The sequence below is a fragment of the Acartia tonsa genome, chromosome 6 (assembly GCF_053477335.1).
Source record: "Acartia tonsa isolate MP-2025a chromosome 6, ASM5347733v1, whole genome shotgun sequence".
In the NCBI taxonomy this organism is placed as follows: Eukaryota; Metazoa; Arthropoda; class Copepoda; order Calanoida; family Acartiidae; genus Acartia; species Acartia tonsa.
The window spans coordinates 25,859,366-25,885,606 of NC_137265.1; the positions used below are offsets into that span (position 1 = coordinate 25,859,366).

The following is a 26,241-nucleotide window of genomic DNA, read 5'->3' on the forward strand; positions in this document are numbered from 1 at the left end:
TAAAAATGAGCCTTCGTTTTTTTTGTTAATTCATCTGATCAAAAACTATTGTGCCTGCAACTCAAATTTTCTGACAAAATGATAAAAAAAACATCGTAATAATGTTAAGGTAATTAGTGGTTAACTAGTGGCTACGTTCCTTTTTTTAATCGCAGGGGGGGTATTAGAATAGATTTCTCTTGGGAGGGGAAAGTTACCCCCCCCTTCCCCCCAAACCTAAAGAAACTTCACTGTAAGGGAGACCCATATAAGTTTAGCAGTTAGCGAGATCTTTCGGTACAAACACACATATAGACATCATGTTATTTTTATATTTTTCTTTTAATATTACATTCCTGTGTTTCCCTGGAAAGCCTTATAGTGCAGCTGACTAAAAAGAAAGTGTCAAGTCAAGGAGAAATTATTTAACTAGATTTTCACTAATATATACAAAGGCTTTTTTAGCTAATTAGTGTGGGGTGGATATTTTACGCTAGGTGTGCCAAAATTGCCCCTTTTATAAGTAAGACATATAAAAAATGAATCTTTAGTATGTAGGTTTGATGTAGAAACTGTAAATACATAGTGGATATTTATTACTTTGGATCTTACACCAGATTTTCATGTTCTCTAACAAAGTGAAACATGCAGCGGGCTAAAATAACGATTCCTCCCTTAAACCCTCTTTATCCCATCCCCTCCCATCCTACTGGGTGAACGAACTGGTTAATAAACGAGTTCCATATTGGCAAGCTAAATTGACAACAATTTCCACCTTTTCTTTGTATATGTCATTTTGGGACACTTGTGAGAATTAGCTACACATCTTTTTTTATCTGATTTAATTTAATTATCCTTCAATTTTCCCTATAAGACAAAATTACGAAACTAGTGTCTTTTATATCACTTCAAGAATTATTAATTATTCATTACATTTCCGCTGGCTGCAAACCGGTTCTGAACAGAAAGTACAGTTTATTATTTATTTAATATAGATCAAGGAATTAGGTAATGCCTTCCATGAAGAATATACTAACTTTTTTTTAAAATTTGATAAAGGCAAAAAGAAAAATATATCTAACACACACAAAATATGTATATTTGAAGAAAACTAATGATTTGATAATAGTTATATTTTGACAGAAACATCCTTCTATTGATTTTGAAATATCCTGTAAAAAATACTCAATATTTTTCTAGATAAAATCATAATTATAAACATCCTTTAGGATACACATTTCATTAATACTTAATTATTAGTTATTAATTTTAGGATTTTTAAATATTTTCCAAATAAAAAGTTATTTAATTACAAATTTTATTCTCCAAACAATTCAAATTATATACATCTATACTTTTTGCTTTCAATTTTACGATTGTCTATTTTCTTTCATTTCTTATCCAGTTGCGTGCACAGCGATCTTTAAAGAGTTGATGTTAGGATTGAGGGGGCGAAACCAGGGACGTCATCTTAAATTTCTTGTCTTCTGAGTTTTTAAGACCACTTTACAACCCCCTCTCGCACGCCTCTGCACCAGTTTATTTGTTACGTTTATAACATTACGAAAGCTTCCCTTTTACAAATTTTTCTTATTCGAAATGAAAACTAATTTATTTTTTAATATTTTAACATCCTAACCGCAATTATTAAACACTTCTCAATTTCCATTGAAACATATTTTGCACCCCCTCAACTGTATTTCATATGATTTTATGTAATTTGTCTAGTATTTCATCAATGTGTAGTTTTATAAGAACGTTTTCCTATTCGTTAGCCCAACGTTGAGTGTCTAAACGTTTAAACCACTAATTGTAACCCACACAAAGGATATATTTGTGCATCATCATTGGGGATTATACATTAATCTATCGGCCATTGTCTTATCCCTTTAGATCTCTGGTGGTTTTCCTTTGTTAGTAGAGCAGCTACTCCTGATTAGTGGAGCAGATACTCCTAATTAGTGGAGCAGATATTCCTGATTAGTGGAGCAGATATTCCTGATTAGTGGAGCAGCTACTCCTGATTAGTGGAGCAGCTACTCCTGATTAGTGGAGCAGCTACTCCTGATTAGTGGAGCAGCTACTCCTGATTAGTGGAGCAGCTACTCCTGATTAGTGGAGCAGCTACTCCTGATTAGTGGAGCAGCTACTCCTGATTAGTAGAGCAGCTACTCCTGATTAGTAGAGCAGCTACTCCTGATTAGTGGAGCATCTACTCCTGATTAGTGGAGCAGATATTCCTGATTAGTGGAGCAGATATTCCTGCTGTATCTTCCTTTACTAACATGTATGACAACATTATTAAAACCATCAGAAATCTCATATTTTAAAAAGCAATAACAATTTTTTATGTGATATAATTACCCTTTTCATCCGATTTTTGGAATACAGATTCCTATTACAACAAGGTACAATATTATAGGCAAAGCATCCCTATAATCAATTAAAAGATGTAAGTATGTCCTAAAAAGTATCCTGTATTTAATCAGTTTTGCATCAAATTTACTTACAATTTAGTTTAGACTTATAAATTCATATTATTTTTATTCAGTTCTGACACTAGAAAAGTATTACTGGTCGTTTGTCCATCCGTTTCAGAGCTTCGCTTTTGTAGATGTTGTCATCCCTGTATTCTTAGTTATTTACTCTCATCATTAAACAACTTAGTTTCTGAAACAATTTGAAACAAATTTGTACACACTTTAGCACATGTTGCACTAAATCACGTTCACATTTAACATCCACTTAAACTTTTAACATCTATTTGCGGATTATTTATTAACATGTTTTGTATATTGCAGTATTTGAAAGGATAGTTTTGTAGATATAATTTAACAGGAAAATGATTTTTATTTCAGTTTTATTGGCCAAAAATGCATTAAAGTCCGGATCTAATGGATAAGACAATGGCCGATAAATTGATATACATTCCCAAAGATGATACACAATATTACTCCTTCTGTTTATTACAATTAGTGGTTAAAATGTTTGAACACTCAACTATATGAACCAACCCAATCAAATTTCAATAATAGTCCCCAAAATTGTTGAGCTAACGAATAAGAAAACGTTATTACAAGACTTTGGGGACTAGTGTAATAAACAGCCCATTGTCCCCTCTCTTTCTGATTTTTATCTCAGGATTTTGTTCAATTATGCCATAGATTAGACAATTTTCATACAAATTCAGTATGGCAAGCTATATATCTAACTTTGTAATTTGTTTCAGAATGGCAACGGAGTAACAAACGGCGGTGCTGCTGCTTTAAGACCAGTATCCATGGTGGCGGGTGGCGGAGCTTTATCTGGTTCTGCTGCCGCTGCCAACCGTCCGACATCCCTGATGGACAGACTCAGCAAGCTAAACCAGGCACAACAACAATGGCAGAATAAGGTGGAAGAAAAGGTAATTTATATTTTATCATGGATCTTAAGGGGTAAGACAATGGACAATAAATGAATTTACTCTCAAACATTATAGTGAACAAAATTACCCCATCTGTAGATTAGAATTATTGATGGCAAAGTTTGTACAATTCAAACAAGATTTTTAGCTAACGAATGAGAGAACGTGTTTATAAAATTATAAAACTTTGGGTATTACCAGTTCCACTAGTTAATATATCATCACAAATAAAGGGATATAGAGCATTTTAATTACCAATCTGCCAAGGTTTTTTTTTTCGCCATTCTAAAAACTGCATGAATTAGAGAAAAAAAAGAGGGGCCACAGAAAATTCTTTGCAATATAGATAATTTAAAGATGGATCAATTGAAGAAAAATTACCCCATATCTAAATGTTAACAATTTTAGGATGCCAAAAAGTTCACAGTTGAGGGAAAGATGGAGCGTGACCGTTTTATAAAATCTGTGATGACCGACAAGCCTAGTGAACCAGAAACTGCCAAGGAGTCGTCCCGCGTGAAGCCCTCACTGGAACCTGCTGCTACTGTTACAGGTACACAATTTACCAGGGATAGAACAATGGATGATGATTCAATTTACCTGGGATATAACAATGGATGACGATTCAATCTTCCCTCCTTTCACCAATTATGATAAACAAAATTTCTCCTTTTATTAAAAAAAATAAGGAGTTATAAAATTTGGAGATTTTTTTCATGTTCTATAAGCTGGTACATACTTTTCCTTTGAAACAAATTATCCTATTAATGACATAAAAAAGTTAATTTGGTTTGGGGGAGAGGTTCAATTTTCCCTTTCTGTTCCTAAACTGAACTTTGGCTAAAAAATATTTATTTTCTTTGTGATGATTTATTCCTTTCTGCTTCTAACTAAATAGAAATAAAGTTTATTAATTTTAGGTCGTATTTCTCGAGCTATTGAGCCATCCACCAAAAATGCCAACACAACAGAACCCCAATTTGTCACACCCTCCAGAAAACCCAGCGACCGAACAGCAGGGGTACGGCACACACCCAAAATGACAAAATTCCAGGGGTCAAACACCCCCTCCCGCACCCGTCCAGTGTCTCTGTTTTGCCACAGTGACAATGCCCCGTCAGCCGCTGCGAATGTGACATCCGCGGTTAGCAACAATGTAAGACGATCAAATTCTATGCGAAAGCTTGAAGGCGGCGGCGGAATTGCCAATATACAGGATAGAATTAGTTCTGTGCTGAATACGCCGCCAAGTCCAACAAGATCACCTCCGTCCAATACACCAGGTAAGATGGACAAACAAAAACAAAGAAACTGAACGAATAGTTTCACTACAGTTGAAATATCAAGGGAAAAATTTTATATAAAGGGAGGGTTGATTATTGTTGAGATATCGTAATCAAGGTATATTTAAAGAACACAATGAAACCTAGCAGAAAATAAAAACTAAATGTAGCCTCATAAAATCAAGGAATATACAATAGTATTGAAATAAATAGTCCCATTTAATTTCTTATTGTCTAAAATCTTATTTACCTTTTTTAACATTGTTGATTAAGTAAAAATGACAAAATATCTTTCCAGTCCTATCTGTTATGATTTGAATTTTTTAATAAAATTTAATAGGTATACTGTCGACTTTTTGAAAAAAAGAGTCTCGAAATATGACGACTTTCTTAATTTCCAAATTTCTTTGTTTGTTGAATTTTTTTATTTTTTTAGAAATGATCCCCGAAGAGAGTATAGATTGTGACCTAGAAGCCCCTAGCAATTATAAACCTTCCCTAAATAACAGAAAAACCGTGCAACCTCATAAAAGGTGATTTTTATCTATTTACTCATTTAGAATTCAAAATGATATAAATGTACACAACACTCCTTCATAAAATTATCTAGAGGTATGGTAACAACCCCTTGCTATATTTTGTTTCATTTCCAACTGAACCTATAACAATCCTTCAATTTATAATTTTTGTGGGTTTTCAAACCGGTTTAAGGCCTTCAATAACTTCTTTTATTTTTTAGACGTGCCCGTGGTAGTAAAAATCCAGTGAAAAGTTTACTAGCAAGAAAAGATTTAGTTATCAGAGAAGAAGACCTTAAATCTTCAGAGGATAAAGAAAATAGGAATAAGGTAAAAAAAATTGTTTGTTCTTTTTGAAAATGGATGTTTGGTTGTATTTCTTGGAAGCCTATAATAGTTGTGACAAGGTTATTAACAAGGTTATTATTCTGGGTCACAGAAATAGCAAAAAAAGAATTAAATTCAAATAAGGATTAATTTCAAAAAGGATCAAGTTGTATATAAGTAAGTGAGGGTTGAAATCAAATAAGCTATTTCAAAATAAAAGTTTTAAATACAAATAGAGAAAATGAGACACCTTAATTTTGCTGTGCCTAAAATTTACATTTTTTTAGGATAAGAATAGCAAACACAGTCACCTAGCAGCTGAAGCCCTAGCAGGTCTCGCCAGTACTGAAGATTTTACCACTGTACAACTCAGGTAGGTAGATAGAGGTAGGGGGTTCAGTGGCCTGAAACCTTAAGAAATATACATATCTTCTTTTAAAAAGAATATAATAATTAAGCAACCAATTTAAATTTAAGAGATCTTTTACAACAAAATAAAACACTATTTAATTTTTTTTAGAAAAGAGAAGTTAGTTGTGAATCAGAGTATGCAACCCTACAACAATAGAATGTTAATTCAGGTTAATTTTGATATTCTTTACTTAATAATTAAGGGGGGGGGGGGCGGGGAGGCGGGTATTTTCATCTAATGGGTCAAAATCACTTTTAAGGACACTTACACCTATAATTGTTTTGTTACTTGATAACAAGTTTATCTTTGTGTTTAGGTGAAAGGCCGGCGCTTTTGTCAATGTCGGCTGGTAGAACCTGTAGCCGCTTCGGTCAACTCTGGGGACAGCTACGTATTCCTCACTGATACAGAACTATTTAATTGGCAGGAACGAATATAATATTTTCCTTTAATTGACAGAAAACTTTACAAGTAACCAAACTCTTTAAAACTTTAACAATACATCTGTTTGGGTATTTATTATTAAATCTTAATTGGTTGGTTTATTCTAGCAGGTTTCCAAACTTAACAACCATTAATAATATCCATGGGGATGTACATCAATTTAACGTCGTCTATTGTATTATCATTATATCTAAAAAGCATTGACTTGTACATAAATCCTGAATAACGAAAAGCTTCATTTAGAAATGCGCTAATTTTTAAATATTGTATTGCTTCGTTACTACAGGGCAAATTCAGCAACGTTATTGAGAGGGCCAGATCTGCTGAAGTTGCCCTCACTATTCTGCAAAAGAAGGTAAGTTTTGGGCGGTTACACTCAAAGCTCCTAGTTGAGTACAGACTTCCCTCCCCCTTACTACTTGCAATAGAACAGATAAGCATAAATTATTAATATACTTTTTGAGTATCATCACTACTTATTTTATATAGTTGCTAAGTCATCGCATTACCGCATAAATTATTGTCAATTTGTCACTATTAAATGGTAAATAACCAACTTTCTGGTGTTATATCTTTTTACGCCCTTATAAAACTAGTCCATAGAAAGCAGCAAAAAATATACCTCGAAAAAATATCTATTAGTGCAGTGTATTTTTCATCTTGATAAAATGATTATAATTCGACGAAGAATTATTTTTACAGATTTTACTTTTTAAAATACCGACAATCAATTATATTTATTCGCTACTAAAAAATTCCAGCAATTTGGTTTGAACGTTTTTATTTGAAACTAGCCTGGCAATTACACGCTACAAATATTCCTCTATTTGTATTAACATAGTAGAGATAGTAAATAATTATATGATAAAACTATTCCTCTATTTGTATTTACATAGTTAGTAAATAATTATATGATACCAATATTCCTCTATGTGTATTTACTTAGTAGAGATAGTAAATAATTGTATGAAACAAATATTCCTCTATTTGTATTTACATAGTAGTGATAGTAAATAATTATATGATACAAATATTCCTCTATTTGTATTTACATAGTAGAGATAATAAATGATTATATGATAAAAATATTCCTCTATTTGTATTTACATAGTAGAGATAATAAATAATTATATGATACAAATATTCCTCTATTTGTATTTACATAATAGAGGTAGTAAATAAATATATGATACAAATATTCCTCTATTTGTATTTACATAGTAGAGATAATAAATAATTATATGATACAAATATTCCTCTATTTGTATTTACATAGTAGAGATAGCAAATAATTATATGATAAAAATATTCCTCTATTTGTATTTACATAGTAGAGATAGTAAATAATTATATGATACAAATATTCCTCTATTTGTATTTACATAGTAGAGATAGTAAATAATTATATGATACAAATATTCCTCTATTTGTATTTACATAGTAGAGATAATAAATAATTATATGATACAAATATTCCTCTATTTGTATTTACATAATAGAGGTAGTAAATAAATATATGATACAAATATTCCTCTATTTGTATTTACATAGTAGAGATAATAAATAATTATATGATACAAATATTCCTCTATTTGTATTTACATAGTAGAGATAGCAAATAATTATATGATAAAAATATTCCTCTATTTGTATTTACATAGTAGAGATAGTAAATAATTATATGATACAAATATTCCTCTATTTGTATTTACATAGTAGTGATAGTAAATAATTATATGATACAAATATTCCTCTATTTGTATTTACATAATAGAGTTAGTAAATAATTATATGATAAAAATATTCCTCTATTTGTATTTACATAGTAGAGATAATAAATAATTATATGATACAAATATTCGTCTATTTGTATTTACATAGTAGAGATAGTAAATAATTATATGATACAAATATTCCTCTATTTGTATTTACATAGTAGAGTTAGTAAATAATTATATGATACTAATATTCCTCTATTTGTATATTTTTTATTTATTTTGTATAATTTTGATCTCAGACAGATTTAAATTGCCAGACAAATGAGTTTATATTTAAAGCTCAAAATATTTTTAAAGAAATTTCAATGGAAACTGTATTATAAAAGAAATAATTTTAGTATTTCTCTACAAGTATATTCTCTATTTTGAGGGTGTATCTTGAATTAAAGTCAGCTTAGGAGGTTCCTTATATGTATTAATGTAGAAATATCAGGGATTTAAGGAATTCATCAGAAAATGGAATAATATTAATTTCAGTATTAAATTCAGTTGATTATCTTTCTCTACGATATTAATCTCAAATATTTTATCGAATGCAGTTTGACATAGACGTCCAAGGGTGAGTGTTTTAGAATGTTTACCCACCTCATACTTTAAAAAAGGTTAAAAGAAAATTACTATTCCTTATCGTATTCCTCTATCCCTGCTTCATATACTGAACGAGGAAATTGTAATTTCAATTCCTTTGAAAGAGTTGTACATTAACTAACTGAATATACATTCAATTCTAATTTTCAATTTTACTTTTTAAAACTAACTTAACATTTAGTTTTTTTTTTTCAAGAATAAAAAATTAATTAATCCTTAAAGTTTAATTTATAGAAACCGTTTTACCACTTATTTTTTCGCCTTAAAGAAAATAACAATTTCTTTTAATTTTGTTATGCTCTTACCTCCAAATAATAATTCAATACATTTTGTATTATATAATAGTCTGAAAGTATGTCTCTCTGATAGTATGTGTGTATTTTTTACTGAAAAGTCTCATTAACAAACTCCTAGACTGATGATGGTTCACTACTCCTTTACAATAAAGCTTCTTATAAGTCCCGTAAAGGTTTTTGTCCCCACCCCCTAAACAATTCTTCCTTTTAAAACTAACATTTACAGTAGTAGTTCAACCTCCCCTTCCCCTTTAGGGACGTTGGCAATAGTTCAAATAAATGTTATTAGGAATAAAAAATGTGTTAAAAATTTTTTTTTTCCAGATTAAATATCCTTCTTGTAAAGGATAGGGATAATTGTAGACCCGGTGCGAATTTAAACATCATTTTGTACATTTTATTTGCTGCTATTCTTTGTGTATTAACTTCTCATATTCCAGTTAGTTGCATGAATGGATTTCAATATAATTTTTTTTGTTTCTATTAACAAGCTATATGAATTTTGACACAATATTTGTTATTTGCTGGTATAAGGATAGAAACATTATTTAGACTTTTCTTATAATTTTTCATTTTACTATACGCAGAAAACTGTCTATAATATTATGCGGTAAATAACTATTAACATCCTCATTACACTGTCATCCATTTCTTACATAACTGTATTGTCTAGAATTCTCTCAAATAGGGTAAAAGGTCGTTGAAAGGATCAAATAAATAAGCAAAAAGATTCTCAAAATTTCAAGTCATTCTCACAAACTAAACAACTAAACGAAGAAAGGTGCTTTGTCAAATGAGCAAGCAAAATGAGCTGGTTTGAATTGTCGAAGAGCTTAATTTTAAGTTAACTCAAGCAATGACTTATAGATTTAACATAAATCTCCTGGTCAAACACAAATTAATGTTTAAAGAAAATTGAGTTACTAGAAGAAAAAAACGATAGTAATTCAAAACTGAAGGAGAAATTTATTCCCATACGAATATTTCTGGTTTTAGTTCTTTTAAACAAACATATTAATGTAATTCTTATTATCAAACAAACATGCAAACTTTTAAAAAAAGTGGAACAGTCATAAAAAGATGATAAAACAAAAAATAATGTTTTTAGGAGCTTGGATGTAAGAAAATCGAGAAAGTTCAGACCATTGATGAGGAGAAACTGCTCCAATGTTCCAGAGAAAACCGGAAGTTCTGGGCTGCCCTGGCTCCTGGAGTGAAGGATCCACAGCCTATGCCTGCGGGACCTCCACAGGAGGATGAGGTTAGTATCGGTGGCTCAAAACGTAACGCATCCGCTCGACGTCGGGGAGGTGATAGGTTCGAATCTCTGCCCGACACTGTCATAACTATTAAAGATGTTAAAAATTGTCCCTACTGCTGCTATGTTAGGTGCGCGACATAAATAGGAATGCCTTGGCCCAAAAACAGGCGCACTCATTACCATGCACAGTTAGGACTTCTCATGATTAGGTTGTGCAATCAAAGGGTTTGTTGTCTGTAGGAAGTTTGGCCGCGTAATCATGCACTTCATTAGAAAGATTTGGTTCAGAAATACACCAAAATAAACCTAATGGTGTATTCCTTCCTCTAGAAGAATAAATGATTGGTCCCAACTTTTTTGTCTATTGGTTACTAGGAAAGGTCAATTAAAAGAATGTTTCACGAAATGTTAATTAAGTTAATTCAAAATGCAAAAAGTAAAATTTTGGAAATACAAAAAAATCACATGTTTTTTGTGCATCTGATCTGAAAGATAGTTTTTAACTTGAAAAATCAGATGTTAATCATTCTTATGTTAATTAGCAGCAGCGCGCCTAGCCTCTAGGAGCTTTTTTTCTCACTGGATATTCTTGAAATTTATATACTTTTTTCTTTAGGGTGATCTTCCTTCCTATAAAATAGCCTAAAAACTGCCAGGGCTTGAATAGGAACATTTATACATGCTACCCGAGTAAGGGCGAAGACACAATAGCTTATCCTTATGATGATATTTACCAGCCGCCCAAGTTAGAATATCGACTTACAATTATATACAAATATTTGTACTTGGTTAAAATTCATTTTTAGATTTATTTTATTTATAAATAAAACCTTTACATTATTAATACTTTTAATCAGATTAATTTTGATTCAAGATTTATAAAGTTTTAACAGTGTTGGTAATAATGAGACAATGGTTTATTTGATCGAGTATATTTTCTATTTTTGTTTCAGTTAAAATGAATATATGTATGATTGAAACAATTATGGTTATTAGCTTACTCTTTATTTTCTGGGATCCTAGGGGATAAGACAATCGAAGATACATGCAATTTGTTCAACCCTTCATTCTCAATTGCCCTTCTTTAAAACCAAAAATAGATTTTAACCCAACTTTTGTAAGTAACTCGAGTCAAAATATTGATTTCTTGTTCCTGACTGTAACCATAATAGGTTTGGCTCAATAGTACTTGAATATCCACTAATTCCCTAAAAGTATTTGAGTATCCACGCATATTTCTCTAGAGTAGTTGAATATCCACACTTTTCCCCTATGGTAGTTTAATATCTACAATAGTCTCGTACTGAAAAGAAGAAGTATAGTAGCCACTAAAGTAACTATGATCTACTCATTTTCCCCACTATTTTAACTGGAGTGGAAGTGCATCTAATATCTGGTAAAAACTTTTGGATCAAGTCGAATACACGAAATAGAAGTTAATTTTTCGACAACTTTTTATGCGGCTGGTGATTAAATTGCGGATAAACGTACAAGTGAAGTCTGCCATTATAACAAGAAATAACAAAAAATAATGTACAGTGAGCGCGCAGCTATCGTAAATGCGCGTTTCCGTGCAATATTAAGACATGGCTTTTCTTGTTATAATGTTTATGTGCCGTCTACTTGTTCGTTCAGCCGTTTGCCTATAACTTCCAATAAAGATATTAAAATTAAACCTACCATTATAATTCTGATTTGATCCAAACTTTTTTCTTATAGTGCATTACTTTCAATTCATAACTCTATTCAAACTGGAATTTTAATTTATTTTCAATGAAAACAAATATTAAACTTTGATTTCATTTGTTATGAGGAGAAAGAACAGATGTTTTTAGATGCGTAGCAGTTCTATAAGTTTATGCTTCCCTCGCTGACTCACTCCTACTATAAGAAATGTTGTATTAGAGTAAATGCATAAGAGTGCCCTCAGACTCAAGTTATGAATAATAAATTAACTTTTTTTGTGCTCTTTAAATTTCACAGGAGGGAGAGAAAGGAGAAAATTAAATCAAAATCTTGCTCTCCTTAAATTAGATATGAAAAAATATAGAAATTTACTAATAAGTAAGTTAGTAGCTTTGGAGTGTGGGGACCAAAACATTTAATAACAACCGTTGAATTTTAGTATTTACAACAATTTATTAGAAAATCTATTTAGGAGTAGGTAATAATTTTGTTATTTATTGAAGTGGCTATAAAAAAATAGAAAGTAACTATCAATCTATAACATTTCACTTATTAATATAAAATGCTTATTTAAAATGCTATGGTTGATTTTAGTAGAAAAAGCTGAAACTAAAATATTGTGCGGTTGAAAGATTTTGTAGCTGCCGTTGGAGGTGATATATCTTAACATACTTTTACTCATAATGATACATGAATAATTATGGTCAATGTCATAAGGCATAAAGCATTAAAAATCTTAATACATTTCAAAAGAACATTTATATACTGCAAGATTTTAGAATTATATCATGTGTAGCTTAGCTAGTTTCAAATGCTTTATGTAATAGTGCTTTTTAGTTTTACTTTAATTTTTACTAGCTACTCTTAAAAATATATGAACCAACTAACGGCAGCTTTATTATTTTTCCCATCTGTTTGTGCTAATGGTCGGAGGGGGGTCTAGAGAAATTTTACCTTCTAATTTAACCAGAAACAATTGCCAATATTTCAATTAAAGGACACAAACACATTTGTGATTTTTAGTAGCGAAGCTACTCTGTAATTCACGTTGGCCGTCGAGTCAGTCCGTAATGCACGTGATTCGGTATTAAAATCGATATGCTGTCTAAAACTAAGGCTTCTTAGTGGAAACCTTTATAAACATTGGAGTGAAATTGTAACAGTTTTTATTTACACCAAAAATTAACAGAAAAAAACTTTTTCTAGGATTACGAGCAGTCAATGGTTGAGGCTAGTTGTGTATACGAGGTGAACCCCGAGACTGATGAATTAGTGCCTATTGCGGATAGTTGGGGACTCCCGCCAAAATTCTCACTTCTAGAACCTAATAAGGTATGTGGTAGTTATCATTATACCTAATATGTTGCTGTTTTGTAAAGGAAAACGCGGTTGTGGGGTAACAAGTTTGAGTCTAACCAAACCGCGCCATTTCTCAAGACCGTGAGAATTGAATCTATTTTATTTGGAAGCCTTGGTCAATTACCATTCATAACACAATAAGTTAGGACTTCTCTGTTCAAAGGTTTGATTGTCTATGTAATCAATAATTACATCTTTTAATATATCTTTTTAAATTATTTATCCTAAGATTTGCTGTTTAGAAATCATGAATAATAAGAAAATTTATTGTAGGTGCTCGTATTTGATTTTGGAAGTGAGGTGTACGCGTACAGCGGCAAGAGTGCCAACTTCAATGACCGCAAGATTGGGGCGCGTCTGGCCCAGGAATTGTGGGGCGCGGGATGGGATTACTCCTCCTGCCTAATCAATCCAGTTTTTGGTGTTAGCAAGCAAATGAAAGCTGATTCCAGGTAAATATTATTTTAGCACAAAGATTTGGCGGGAATTTCATTAACCATAAAATAGAGGAAATCCAAATTACTAGTTGCTTCGCCCCTATTCTCTAGAGGAGGGCATGGGAGGTAAGAAAAATGGTCTAAAACCAACCTAACACATTTATATAAACCTAACCTGGAAAATGTGCAACCAATTAGAACCAGCAATTTTCGAGATCTTTAACTTTAGACAAAAAACCTTCTTACTTTATTTAATCAGTAGGGGAGTGCGACAGAGGTCATTAAAATAGTCTAAAACTACCCTAATTCATTTATATAAAGCTTCACTTAAAAGCACAACCGATTAGAATTAGCATTTTCCGAGATCTTAAGCTTCACACACATACATATACTTACTACTTTATTTAGTTTTCGTATAAAATTCTGTGAGAAAGGTCAAGATGAAAGTTAAGTTTTATTTATTTAGCAAATTATCACGATACAAGTTACTCCATACTTGCTGTATATGGTGTTCCTTCATTCCCACATATTATTAAATCACCAATAAAGCTAATTATACTACAGCACAAGCTACATTATCCACATAAATATTAAGCTCCGTCTCTCAATTATTTGTTTTTGTACTTTATTATTTTCTAATGGCTTTACCCCTAGGATCTAGGGGCTCAGTGTTATATATTGGCAGAAACGGTCTAGGAAAATAGCTTTAACCCAAGACTTAAATCTAAAAATAGAATAGCCTAAAACCATCATAGGACCTATGTGAAGCTTACCTAAAATTGGAAAATCGGTTCAGAAGTTTTTGAGATCTTAAGCTTTAGTCAAAAAAAACCTTAATACCTTATGTAATAGGATATAATGAAACAATAAGGTATTAAGGTAATTATTTAACCATAAAAATGAAGAAGTTAAGTTGTATGGTAGCTACGCTACTTGTAAATTTAATATCAGGCAATCAGAAATATATTGTTAATTAGCAAATCTTACTTGGTTTCCAAGGATAAGGGGATGGGATAATGCAATTAAATTCTCCAAAGTCCATACGTGAAACAAAGTTTTTGGGGGGGCTGGTAAATTTTCTGGGGAAAGGGTTGTAAATTATCAAAACCAGCATTGTTCCCTCCTTCCCTGCTTGAGTTTAGTTTTAGTTTAAACTTAAATTTTATTTCATGTTGTTAGAAATCTTTGGTTAGGGTGTTTCAAAAAAACTTTCTAGAGATAAGTATTTTTTCCTTAAGTTTATCTTTTAAAATTCAATTAAAATTACTTAAAGAATCAATAAAATAAGTTTTCTCTTAAAAGATCAGCTAAGCTACACAAAGACTTCATGGACTGTCGGACAGACTAACGAAAATACCCTAGAGTAGCTGCGGTTTAAACAAAATAAATTGAAACTTTAAGACGATTCTTTTTGGAGAAAATTACTATGAAAATGAGGATAACTAATTTTATATTTTTATTTAGGCCTGATTGGACTGTAGTAGGAAGAATTAATTCCAACATGGAGACAGTTCTCTTCAGAGAAAAATTCATTGACTGGCCGGATAAAACTAGAGTTATAGGTTGGGATTTACTTACTAAGTTTGTTTTAAAGATGCCTCGCCCTCAGTATCCGAGGGAACATTATTTTTTTTTATGTGAAGGTCAAATTTCCTTAATTTTTAAAAGAATTATCTTATTGGAAATATTATTCAACTTATCAAATAAAATATCTAAGATAGATAAACAAAGGATATTTTGTTGGTCCAATGTTGTACAAAGTGTAGCAACTGTAGAACAAGTCCACATGTCTTTCTGTCCGTTCTTGAAAGTTAGTTAAGAATTAGTTTTAATATGTGCTAGTCGGTTATTACTGACCTATTTTAGATATATTTGTTTTTTTTTTATGAAATTCATGGTCCCATTGTTTAGGTAAATCCGCGGACGGCAAAGAGAGGGAAGACTTTGACATCAACACAGCTCCAGCTTGGGCATGGGCGGATCTGGACGGATGGACAGGTACGGTTTTTGTTGATATAGGAATCAGGATTAGGTACATCTTTACCTTGTTAGAACTGCTGGAAATTGTTACAAAAAGTCTGTCTGTCTGATTGCACCAAGTTATATCACTAACCGCTTAACCGATATGGTTCTCCTTTTCAGTAAGGTCTAAGAAGAGCTAAAAACTATTTTGAGGGAGGGTAAAACCACACTCATAAGAGAATACGGCTCAATGAAATGATGACCCCCTCCGAAATTTTTTTCTTAAAATTAATTTCTGTCCCCCCCTCCCTCCCTACTAATAGGACTCAAGGAATATAGAAGATAGTTAATTATATTTCAGCATTCTACATTCACTTTACCATAATTATTAATTGCAGGTAAAGACATCTATGACCTAGAGAGACAAGAACCTAATCTTCAGCTGGAGGGAAGTCAACTTGGCAGGGGCAGAGAATTCTATGATCTAGAGGTAAACTAAACTTGAATATATAAATCTCAACACTTTCCTATAATATAAGAAATAAAAAAAAATTGTCTAAATTATGACAGGGAGTAAAGGAGGGGACAATGGATCGAATATTCAATTTTTTCGAGTCTCAGACTTTGGGTACTGGCTTAAAGGGAATGTACAAGAATTTAGCAGTTTCTGGCTGACTTTGGGTACTTTCGCAACTGATGCCGCAACTCGTGTGTTAGTTTTGAATATCTAGCAGAAAAGTATCGATAAACTTAATTTGTTATGATGTGGCTGATTTTAACAATTTTTTTCTCACCAGAAAATATCATTTCATAGATAAAAACTTTATTGTGATATTCGTTTAATAACCATTCTAAGAACCCAATTAAATTTTGGGTTATTGGGCGATGGGTTGAATGGGTTCCAGGGAGATTTTTATAGTTATTAATTACAGAATGATTACGTCAGTCTAATGTGCTTGTAATCTAATTTTCAAATGAATGCTTTTTTCTTGGAACTCTTTTCTTATTTTATAGCTTTCTGCCTCTCCCTTTACAATTTCCTTCATATTTTCCGGATTATTCTGGATTTCATAGTCTTTCAGCGATAAATCTTAAATTGAATTAATTGCCCATTGTCCCCTCCCTTACTCCCTGAAATTATGAGCATTTTTCACTGGTAATAAAGTTATAATAACTTTTTGTGTTACATTCAATTTCTCAGTGCTACATTAAAAAGATATGATACTGATTATTTGAACAAAACTTGAAAATTTTTTGCTATTTAGGAACGTCGGCAGTACATCGTGGAAACTCTGGGAGTGAAGTGTTGGCATGTTGAGGAGAATACCAGCAAGAGTTTACCTGACTCATTCTCTGGACAGTTTCATGCACAGGATACATATGTCATCAGATGGAAGTATAAGGTAGCTGCGCTTCTATTGTATGTCTAATGATTTTGTCAGTTGTTTTTAGAAACGAAGCCACTTCAAGATTTACAAATGTATTTCTGTTTTCGGCCACCTGTAATTTTGAAATAACTTTTTTACTATTGAAATTTCTTCCCTCTTATCATTCTTCAATTCCGATCCCTCAAACTATCTTTTTATGCTACATTTTGATGAGAAGCATTGAATTTTTTCTACAGTTTGTATATTTTTTCGATGCTTTTTTGATTGTAGGTACATTATCGGGGAGGGAAAAGACATTGAATTGTAAATTACACTGATACCTAAAATTCTATAACCACGTTATCTTATTTTTCAAGAAATTTTAATTTTAATTATTATGGTCCCGGCCCGTTAAAATTAGTAGCTTTTAAAATTATATTTTAATCTTTTTCAATTTTAATCTTCACGAGGGCTATTTGTGTAAGTTATCATTGGGGATTTACATCAATTTACCATCCATTGTCTTATAACTTAAGATCCCTGTAAATCATATAAAGAAATTATAAAATTTTGAAAAATTTTAGGTTGCTTTGACTGGCCGAAATCTGAAGGGAGGTGCCAGCAAATACAGTGCTGTGGGTAGAGAGAGGTGTTGCTACTTCTTCTGGCAAGGACAGGATAGCAAGATTTCTCTTCAGGTAATATTCTTTTTCTATCTTTCAAGTATATGGAGGTATATTTTAGCTGAGAAAAAGGTTTTGTTTTACGTTTCAGTCAGTTAAAAGATGTACTTTCATTTAGCAAATCTTTTTTAATAACATTGATACAAATAAATCCAGAATTATACTGTACAATTTAGACAGTAAAAATAGTGCACACTTTTCAATTAATGACTTTTTACTGGTAAGCAAAAACGTAAAACAGTTTTTCTTAAGATTAAATATATCTTTCATTCAAGGTTGCGAGATTTTATTTTATTAATTTCGACAGCATTATCAATTATCATGTTAGTTAGCCCAGGAGCAAGATTTTCATTTTTTTTCAGGGAGCATCTGCACTTCAAACAGTGGAGCTTGATAGTGAGAAGGGTCCCCAACTAAGAGTCCCAGAGGGCTCGGAGCACGCTGCTTTCCTATCTTTGTTCAATGGTCATATGGTCATCTACAAGGGCGCCAGAGGAGAGACTAATTTTAAGGTATTTTTTAGTATCAATATTCAATAGTCCATGTGGGGAACCCACTACATAGAGACAATAAATATTAAATTATGATTTAAATGGTTGCTCTGTGTACTATTTCTTGTGAAGATTGAACACTATAAAAGACCTGTAAATAATAAAATTATTTGATATTTCATCCTGTACAGTGTACATCGCGTCGTATGAAACTAACTTTATAAAAATGTCCAAATAACCAATCATCCACCAACCATAGATATTTTATTTTGCTATTCAATCATTATTGAAAGATTTAAACAAGGTTAGTTTAAAGATTTTTTGACTAATTTATACATTTAAATACTTATTTATTTCTTATCATTCATAATAATTGATTAACTTACTGTGTAACACAAGGTAAAGAGGTAAAGATATAAAATCTAATCTCCCTAATGTTATCTAAATATATACTTTACTAAGACACCAAGGAACTAAAAGATAGGAAATTGAAATTTGAAATAAAATATCAATATCTAGTTAATAGGTACATAGTTTTCACTACAACAGTATGACAAATGTAGGTTATACAAATCTCTATTGAATGAATGGCTTTCGTAGGAGGACTTTTTACACATCTAATCCCTTTATTCTTAAATTGTCGAATATAAATAAATTGTTTTGTTATGAAAGTGAGAACTTTGTTTATAATGCTTTTACCAGATTAAATAACTTCTTTGCAGCGACAGGATTAGCTATTAAGAAATTTTTATTTGTTTCAATCATTTAATTTTAAAAGATATCTTCAGATACCTTGTTCATATAAGATTAGAAAAGTTACTAGTTGCCTTGAAACTTTTCTGCAATTATTATTGGCTGAAAATGTTGAGGCAAAATTGTTTTCCCTAAATAAAATATGCCTGAATGGATTTGAACTCACTATTTTTTCCTTTAATGCCCCCCGTTTATCAGATTACAATCATCTTCAAACACATTAATGGTTTAAATCTAAAAAAAAATATCTGAAAATCTGTCTATGTATCTGTGTGCGTGTATTTTGGTGTGCGACACTAATAATTTATATCATTTATGGATTCTGGTTCATGTCAAATATTGTGAAAAGTTTTCATCTTATTTCCTTATGTATATTTACCCCACCCTGATTGTCTTCATAAGCTTAAATTGAAAAGGAACAAATAAACGTCTAAATGGAAAGAGGATGTTCTTATGGAGAGGTTAGGACCAGCATAAGATATTCAATATTACATAGGAAGAAGAATGAGACATATCTGAAGGAGTTGGTCCTAATTATAATAATTATAGGAGTGGAGGATGTTTCTAGTGAGAGGTCAGGACAAGAATGAGACATATCTGAAGGAGGTGGACTGTACCTGGCAAAATCTGAGATCTCAAGCTGTTATTATTCTGGTCAAAAGAGGTAACAAAACATTTAAACGTAAAAAATTTGAACCGGCGTAAATCTTATGGGCATAATGATTTTTAATATCTATTTCTTGTAGGATGCACTTTTTTTTATAAATATTATTCTTTTTTAGGAAAAGTTTATTTGTGGGTTGGACGGCATGCCGAGAGTCACCAGAAGGAAATGGGCGAACAGGTTGGCCAAAGATTGGCCAGTCAGCTCCCTAAAGAGATGGGTCTGGGAGATTCAGCCACCTTTAGCACTGTTCAAAGTGGCTCCGAGTCTCAGGAGCTATTGTCAGCTCTTGGTGGAAGGAGGGAACAAATTAGCAGCCTTTTTGGTAAGCTCTTTTAAAGATATAATTTTTACATGATTGCGTAATTTACACTTTTTTGCTTGAAATTATAAGAAGATAAGCACTAATTTTCTTAATTAAAGCAATAAGAAATAAAATGCAAAAACTAGACGTTGTATATTATTATAAAGAGATGCTTATAGAATTTTTTTTTAGATGAAGACAAATCCTTGGGTGCCACCCCTCGCCTATTCCACATGAGCAGTGTTCATTGCAAATTTGAGGTTGCAGAAATAATCTCAGATCAATTGAAAATGGATATTCCATGTCCCCTTCTTTTTACCCAGGAATACATATATATCATTTGTTTGAAGTAATTTAGTAATTAATGGGATCAACCAAATAATATTGATTCCTAAAGTGTAGCTTTCAGATAACAAGCTCTTTGATTCCATGCCTTTAATCAAAAGTCTCTTTTGTGCAAAATAATTAGTTAGGCACTACTTATTTTGTAAAATTCAAGTCACATTTAAAAAATACCAAGCTTTGTTTGAACAATATCACAAAAATTAATAATGTATGTGTTTGTCTCAGAACCTTCTGTATTCGGCAGAGCAACCTGCCCTGTTCATGTTTGACTGTTGGGACACCATATGGCTCTGGCAGGGCTGGATACAACCTGACTCACAGGTATTATAGTTTGACTGCTGGGGGACAATATGGAAATGACATCGATTATTGTTTTTCTTTTAATACTACCGCTTACTATGTATAAATTAATGTTTTCTCCTTAAAAGAGATATTTCTAATCTGAAATTTTATTAGGTTGGAAGTGAAGCTGTAGGTGCAGGTACTACAACTGGCTCTGGGGAGGTGAGGTGGCACGCGGAGCGCAGGGCAGCTATGGCCAGTGCACTTGAATACAGGAACATACAAATTTATTTTAACAGTAGTTTATGATTTATAAAAGATATATTAAAGAAAAAATTTTTATGGGATTGAATCATATTAAAGTTTTATTTGAATACACTTTTGACAAAATTCTTTAAATTAATCTAATATCTGCCAAGTAAGTTTAAAAATCCTATCAGTTATCTATATCAATAAATAAAATTTTGCTGCTAACCAGACGGGTTGTCCGCAGACAAGAGCCAGAGCGCGGAGAGGTAGAGCTGAAGCTTGTGTGGGCGGGGCATGAACCCCAGAGGTTCTGCAATTATTTCCCTGAATGGACCACTGATGAAGATGTTAAATATTTCAATATGCAGGTACAGTCATTAACTTGACCATATGTCCACTTGGTTCGAGTCATAAACTGTGTCATGACTGATTAAAAAACTAAGAACTTAAACAAAACAAAATACATCAGGGTCAAATCATTATCGTAATTTTCTATATTGATTGTCCTCTTTGACTGGCGGAAAAGCTATTGTTCAATAAGTAATATTCTTGCTTGGTTATTTAGTGAATAAACTGAATTGATTAACCTAATTGAATTATTTATATTTGCTTTCATGAATATTTCCTCCTCTTCATAATTCATAACCATTAACTCTTGCACATATGAGATCATGAATTGTTAAGTTCGGGTGATATTTCCCTAAAAGTCCTTATCGAGAACTCTCCCCCCCCCCTTTAAAAAAAAATAATTAAATAATTGGAGAGGTACTTTTTTGTATGTTACAGTTTTTCTATAGGCTTTGTTTTAGATTAGGTAGTAGTGGGTATAGCGTAGCCTGAATCAGATTCAGGGTACTATAAGAATAGGGCTACCTACAGGTTCTGTGCTCGGTATGCACTTTGGAGGAAAGCACCATTCGGGCAAATTCTTGTTTGTAGGCATCTTAAAGTTAGGATTTCTTAGCACTGTGCATCCTTTAACTGGTATATATATAGGCCTGCCTGTGGAGCTAGTTGCATCAATCCCTTAATACCTACCTAGTTTAATTTCTTAACAACTCTAAAACTATTTCTAGAGCACTGACACCCGAAGCTTCGAAACAATCTACTACGACCTCTCCCGTACCGAGTACAGCCTCGAGGAGCTGCAGACCCGACCCCTGCCCCACGGGGTCGACCCCAGCAGGATTGAACAATACCTGGCGGATAAAACCTTCAGGGATAAGTTCAAGATGTCCAAGGATGAATATGCTGCTGCACCAAGGTGGAAACAAATTGAGATGAAAAAGGAGGCGGGACTTTTCTAAAATCCATTTCTTAATATTCTTGAAATTAAAGAATATATAAGATTATAGGTATAGTTTCTAATGTTGTTAGTGTCAAATTTTAAAAAAGTAGTTGTTACTAAAAATGTAAAGAAATATCTAAAATTGTGATTTCTAATGCAACTGCCTGAAAAAATAATGTTGATCCCAAAATCTCTGCTGAAAAAAAACTAAATTGTTATGTGAAAAATCAATTACCTCTATTGACCGTATAGAAAATGCTAAACATGATTTCCAAGAGGCCTAAACATAAAGCAATGTGGGGAATGCATCCTATAAATTGTCTAAATTAAAAAAAAAATATGTTGTAGTTATTGAAAATGTCTTAACCTTTTGGACAATTTAGATGCACCCTGTAAATATTATTTCGTGCCTAAATAGAATTTAATTATAGAAAAAAGTACATTTAAAAACATTTGACAAATTAGAATAAAATAGCCAAAATTAAACTGACAAAATTTGTAATTTATATGCAAATTAATAATTGAGCTTTTAATAGAATAATTAAAGGGATATTTCCATGAAGAGTATTGATTTAGATTTTTAGTGTTTTAACCGTCTAGTACATTTTTATTTTGTTTTGTTGACTAATCTGGACTACATAATCATTACCTTGATGAAACCAACCTTTTTTATGAGATATTATATCAATGAATTTACCAGGGATCTAAAGGGACAAGACAATTGATGCACATCCCTAATGATGATACAAAAAATACCCTCTCTGTAGAATTAGATTACAATTAGTGGTTAAAACTTTTGAATGCTAAACTTGATGAGCATACCAATCAAAATTTTAATCAAGTCCCCAAATTTGTAAAGCTGACATATAAGGAAAAGATATTATACAACATTTGGGACTATAACAACCGAATGTCCCCTCCCTCCCTATATAATTTACTATGTTTTGTTTTAAACTAAATTGCGGAAGAAAGAATATATGTGACATAGGAAAATTTATGATCAAGTAAAGTTTGTTCACACAACAAGGACGAGTTTTATCAGGGATGGATTGGAAATTACATTGGTTCTCAAAGTTTTATAGACACTTTATCTTATTCTTTGGCTTAAAAACTTTGGTTATGTTTATTAAATTTTGATAGTCTGGTTTGATTAACTTTTAAAAATTTTTTCTACCAATAGTTTAGTCTACATGAGGTGTAATTTTGTTTATGGGGATGTATATCAATCATCCATTGTCTTGTCCCTCTAGATCCCTGAGTATTTATAAATATTAAAACAACGCGACATTATATTGTAGGGTGCTTTCTAAAAAATACATGGTGCCCAATAAAAATATTTAAAACTAAAATCAATGAAATGATTTTATTTAAATAGCCTTTTAGTTTTCTAAAAGATTTTTTTTGTATAACTTCTATAATGATTATATTCAAATAATAGGATAACTTTTAAGACACCCTGTGTATGTTGTCTGTAAATAATAAAACAACGTGAATCTTGAATATTGTACAAATTCTTGAGTTTTGTGTATTTCATGTACTTTTCTTTGTACCATTTTTGTACCCGGTAAGTTTTATATATCAGTACGTCATTTTGCAACTTTATTTTGATGGTTATATGTCAAGTCAATTTAAATATAAAACAACAAAATATGCTTTTCTTTTCATCCATATATTATTAATCTTTTTTATGTATATATTTTGCTTTTTACGACAATATTAAAATTATATTATGATTATTTTTTGTATTTTCGACCATTTTAAAAATTTCATTTAAAAAGTCTTTACCTAAATAATTAACATTTATATTAAGGTCTAGTGCACAAAAAGTAACCATTTGTAAAAAGAAATCGGAAAAAAACCTGACATGAAAAATCTCAAATTTTGTGAGATTAATGTCGTGATAGAACAAGCTGTGATTTATATAAAAAATAAAAATCTGCAAATTTTTGATAATAAATAATTAAATCTACATGTATAAAACAAGAAGTAATGTAAATAGTTTGCTATTTTGTCAAGTTTTTATTAACATAATATTTGTATGAGAAAATATTCAGAAATTTTTGTATTTTAAGACTTAATATTAAATATAACATTTGGATCAAATCGGAAATATGAAGATTTATTTTTGAAAACTTTAAGAAATGCAGGCGACCAAACTGCATTATTGGCTAATTCAGACTTCTCGAATGCCTTGTTATGCCGTTTACAGCGATTTTGATCGTTAGCAGCTTATAAAGTTTTCATAAAATAATCTTTCATATTCCCGACTTAACAATATTTAATGTTTATAATTATGTAATTATGGTATGTAAAGAAAAAAATTAATATATTAACAATAAATCTATTGTGGCATTAACTATCTTTTTTTTTTTATCGCGCGATGATATTTAACGTTACAATTACCGTCTCTTTGTTTAAGAAATTTTCGTCTTGTCATAATTTGAGTTGATAATTTCAGCATTCTGATTCTTGCAAAAACATGTTTTTATGACATGTATACTTCTGTACAATCCTGATAACTGAAGACTAGAAAGCCAGTTTTTGAAATGGACTAAAATTTATGTACTTCAAGATTTTATATTATGTACCCAAAGGTTTTTACCCAACGAATGGCAGAAAATATAAAAATAAATTGGCATCATTATGTTAATTATTTTACATACACTTTGGTAAAATTATTATTGTGTATTTCAACTTGTCGCTTTTTAAAGCCATATCTTTATAAAAACTACTCAACTTTAAAGTTATACTGGTCTACAAACTAATTAAAATACCTAAGTTTTATAATTCGTTGGATTCAGAACTTGATCTTGAAGGTGAATACTGTTTATCATTATTGGGGTATAGATAAATTTATCGTCCATTATCTTATCCCGTAAGATCCTTAAAATAATGGGATTAATTACTGTTTATTACTCTAGTCCCCAAAGTCTTAAAATAACGTTTTCTTATATTTTGGTTCAACAATCTTGGGGACTTTAGATTGGTTGGTTCATTAAGTTGAGTGTTAACAACTTTAGGGACTTTTATTGAATTATAATGGTTTAATAGGTTGAGTGTCCAAACGTTTCAACCACTAATTGTAATCTACAAAAGGAGTAATTTTGTGTATCATTGTTGGAGATGTACATCAATTTATCAGCAATTGTCTTATCCCTTAAGATCCCTGTATTGCTGAGCTACTCATGTTTATACTCATTCTTGTTTATTTTTGAGCTTTTTTCACGTGTTAGGAATAACAGTAAATGTACATTAGACTTATAGTTAAGATAATGAATAATTAATGAGAGGAAAGTAAAACCCACCATACCATCACAAAAACAAAATTTTATAATAGCGCATAGAAATTAAAAGTTGATACTTTCAACTGAGATATCTTTATTACTGATTTTAAAATGAGTTACTACACGCAAGTCTTATACTAAAATGTTAACACTTTATTAAAGAAATTCGTAATTCCGATAAACCCAACGAATTAATGTTTAGTATATCATATTCAGGCCCCTTTTATATTAGAAATCCTTTGAAAACGTAAAGGAATTTCAATTCCGAAATGACTAAATGTAGAAATTGTATTAAAGCAAATTCTATTTATTAATAACGTTAGGTCATTTTGATTAAAACCAAGTTGGCGAGCTCTTGTAATTTTTTTGTTAAAAGAAAGTATGTAGCGTGTCATGTTAAGCTGTCTTGATATCATTAAGGTATGGCGTGAACTATATTTAATCCTATGGAAATAATGTTGACATACTAACAAATATGGAAAGCTTTGCATTAGTTAGTTGCAGTATATATTCATAATAAATGTTGTTTATTTGATTATTGTGACCAACAGGGGGGTGGGAAATGATGATAATTATTTTGTCCCTAACTTTGTTAACTAAGATAAAAAAAAATGTCTTTTGAATATTGAATATATTTACAATCGTTAAAGTTAGAAGGAGTTATCAAAATATTATGAACAATCAAATTAACTGTTATCCATAATATCCTTGATAATATAATATGACTTTTTTGAGAAAATTTTCAATAATTCCTATGCTTACAACTTAGAGCAAATATTAGAGGATATTTTATTG

The 26,241-nt window shown here is 31.2% G+C and overlaps 1 protein-coding gene across 5 annotated transcripts in view; it reads left to right on the forward strand.

The window, feature by feature from the left end:
- The window catches only part of Svil (Supervillin), an 80,349-nt gene extending 55,831 nt beyond the window's left edge, over positions 1 to 24,518 (forward strand). For 4 of the 5 annotated variants that reach the window (XM_080164084.1, XM_080164088.1, XM_080164087.1 and 1 more), the window contains 25 exons: positions 3,209 to 3,385; positions 3,794 to 3,938; positions 4,306 to 4,668; positions 5,105 to 5,201; positions 5,408 to 5,516; positions 5,801 to 5,886; positions 6,034 to 6,094; positions 6,242 to 6,349; positions 6,653 to 6,724; positions 10,140 to 10,292; positions 13,185 to 13,310; positions 13,611 to 13,789; positions 15,239 to 15,336; positions 15,686 to 15,772; positions 16,135 to 16,226; positions 17,002 to 17,139; positions 17,688 to 17,801; positions 18,149 to 18,298; positions 19,580 to 19,694; positions 19,813 to 20,019; positions 20,191 to 20,318; positions 20,566 to 20,664; positions 20,800 to 20,897; positions 21,101 to 21,242; positions 21,951 to 24,518. In XM_080164084.1, coding sequence (XP_080020210.1) covers positions 3,209 to 3,385; positions 3,794 to 3,938; positions 4,306 to 4,668; positions 5,105 to 5,201; positions 5,408 to 5,516; positions 5,801 to 5,886; positions 6,034 to 6,094; positions 6,242 to 6,349; positions 6,653 to 6,724; positions 10,140 to 10,292; positions 13,185 to 13,310; positions 13,611 to 13,789; positions 15,239 to 15,336; positions 15,686 to 15,772; positions 16,135 to 16,226; positions 17,002 to 17,139; positions 17,688 to 17,801; positions 18,149 to 18,298; positions 19,580 to 19,694; positions 19,813 to 20,019; positions 20,191 to 20,318; positions 20,566 to 20,664; positions 20,800 to 20,897; positions 21,101 to 21,242; positions 21,951 to 22,181 — 3,375 coding nt within the window. In that variant the 3' untranslated portion in view covers positions 22,182 to 24,518. The remainder of the gene's footprint in view (positions 1 to 3,208; positions 3,386 to 3,793; positions 3,939 to 4,305; positions 4,669 to 5,104; positions 5,202 to 5,407; positions 5,517 to 5,800; positions 5,887 to 6,033; positions 6,095 to 6,241; positions 6,350 to 6,652; positions 6,725 to 10,139; positions 10,293 to 13,184; positions 13,311 to 13,610; positions 13,790 to 15,238; positions 15,337 to 15,685; positions 15,773 to 16,134; positions 16,227 to 17,001; positions 17,140 to 17,687; positions 17,802 to 18,148; positions 18,299 to 19,579; positions 19,695 to 19,812; positions 20,020 to 20,190; positions 20,319 to 20,565; positions 20,665 to 20,799; positions 20,898 to 21,100; positions 21,243 to 21,950) is intronic. The other variant, XR_013880571.1, reaches the window with a different exon arrangement.
- Positions 24,519 to 26,241: the final 1,723 nt, after the last annotated feature.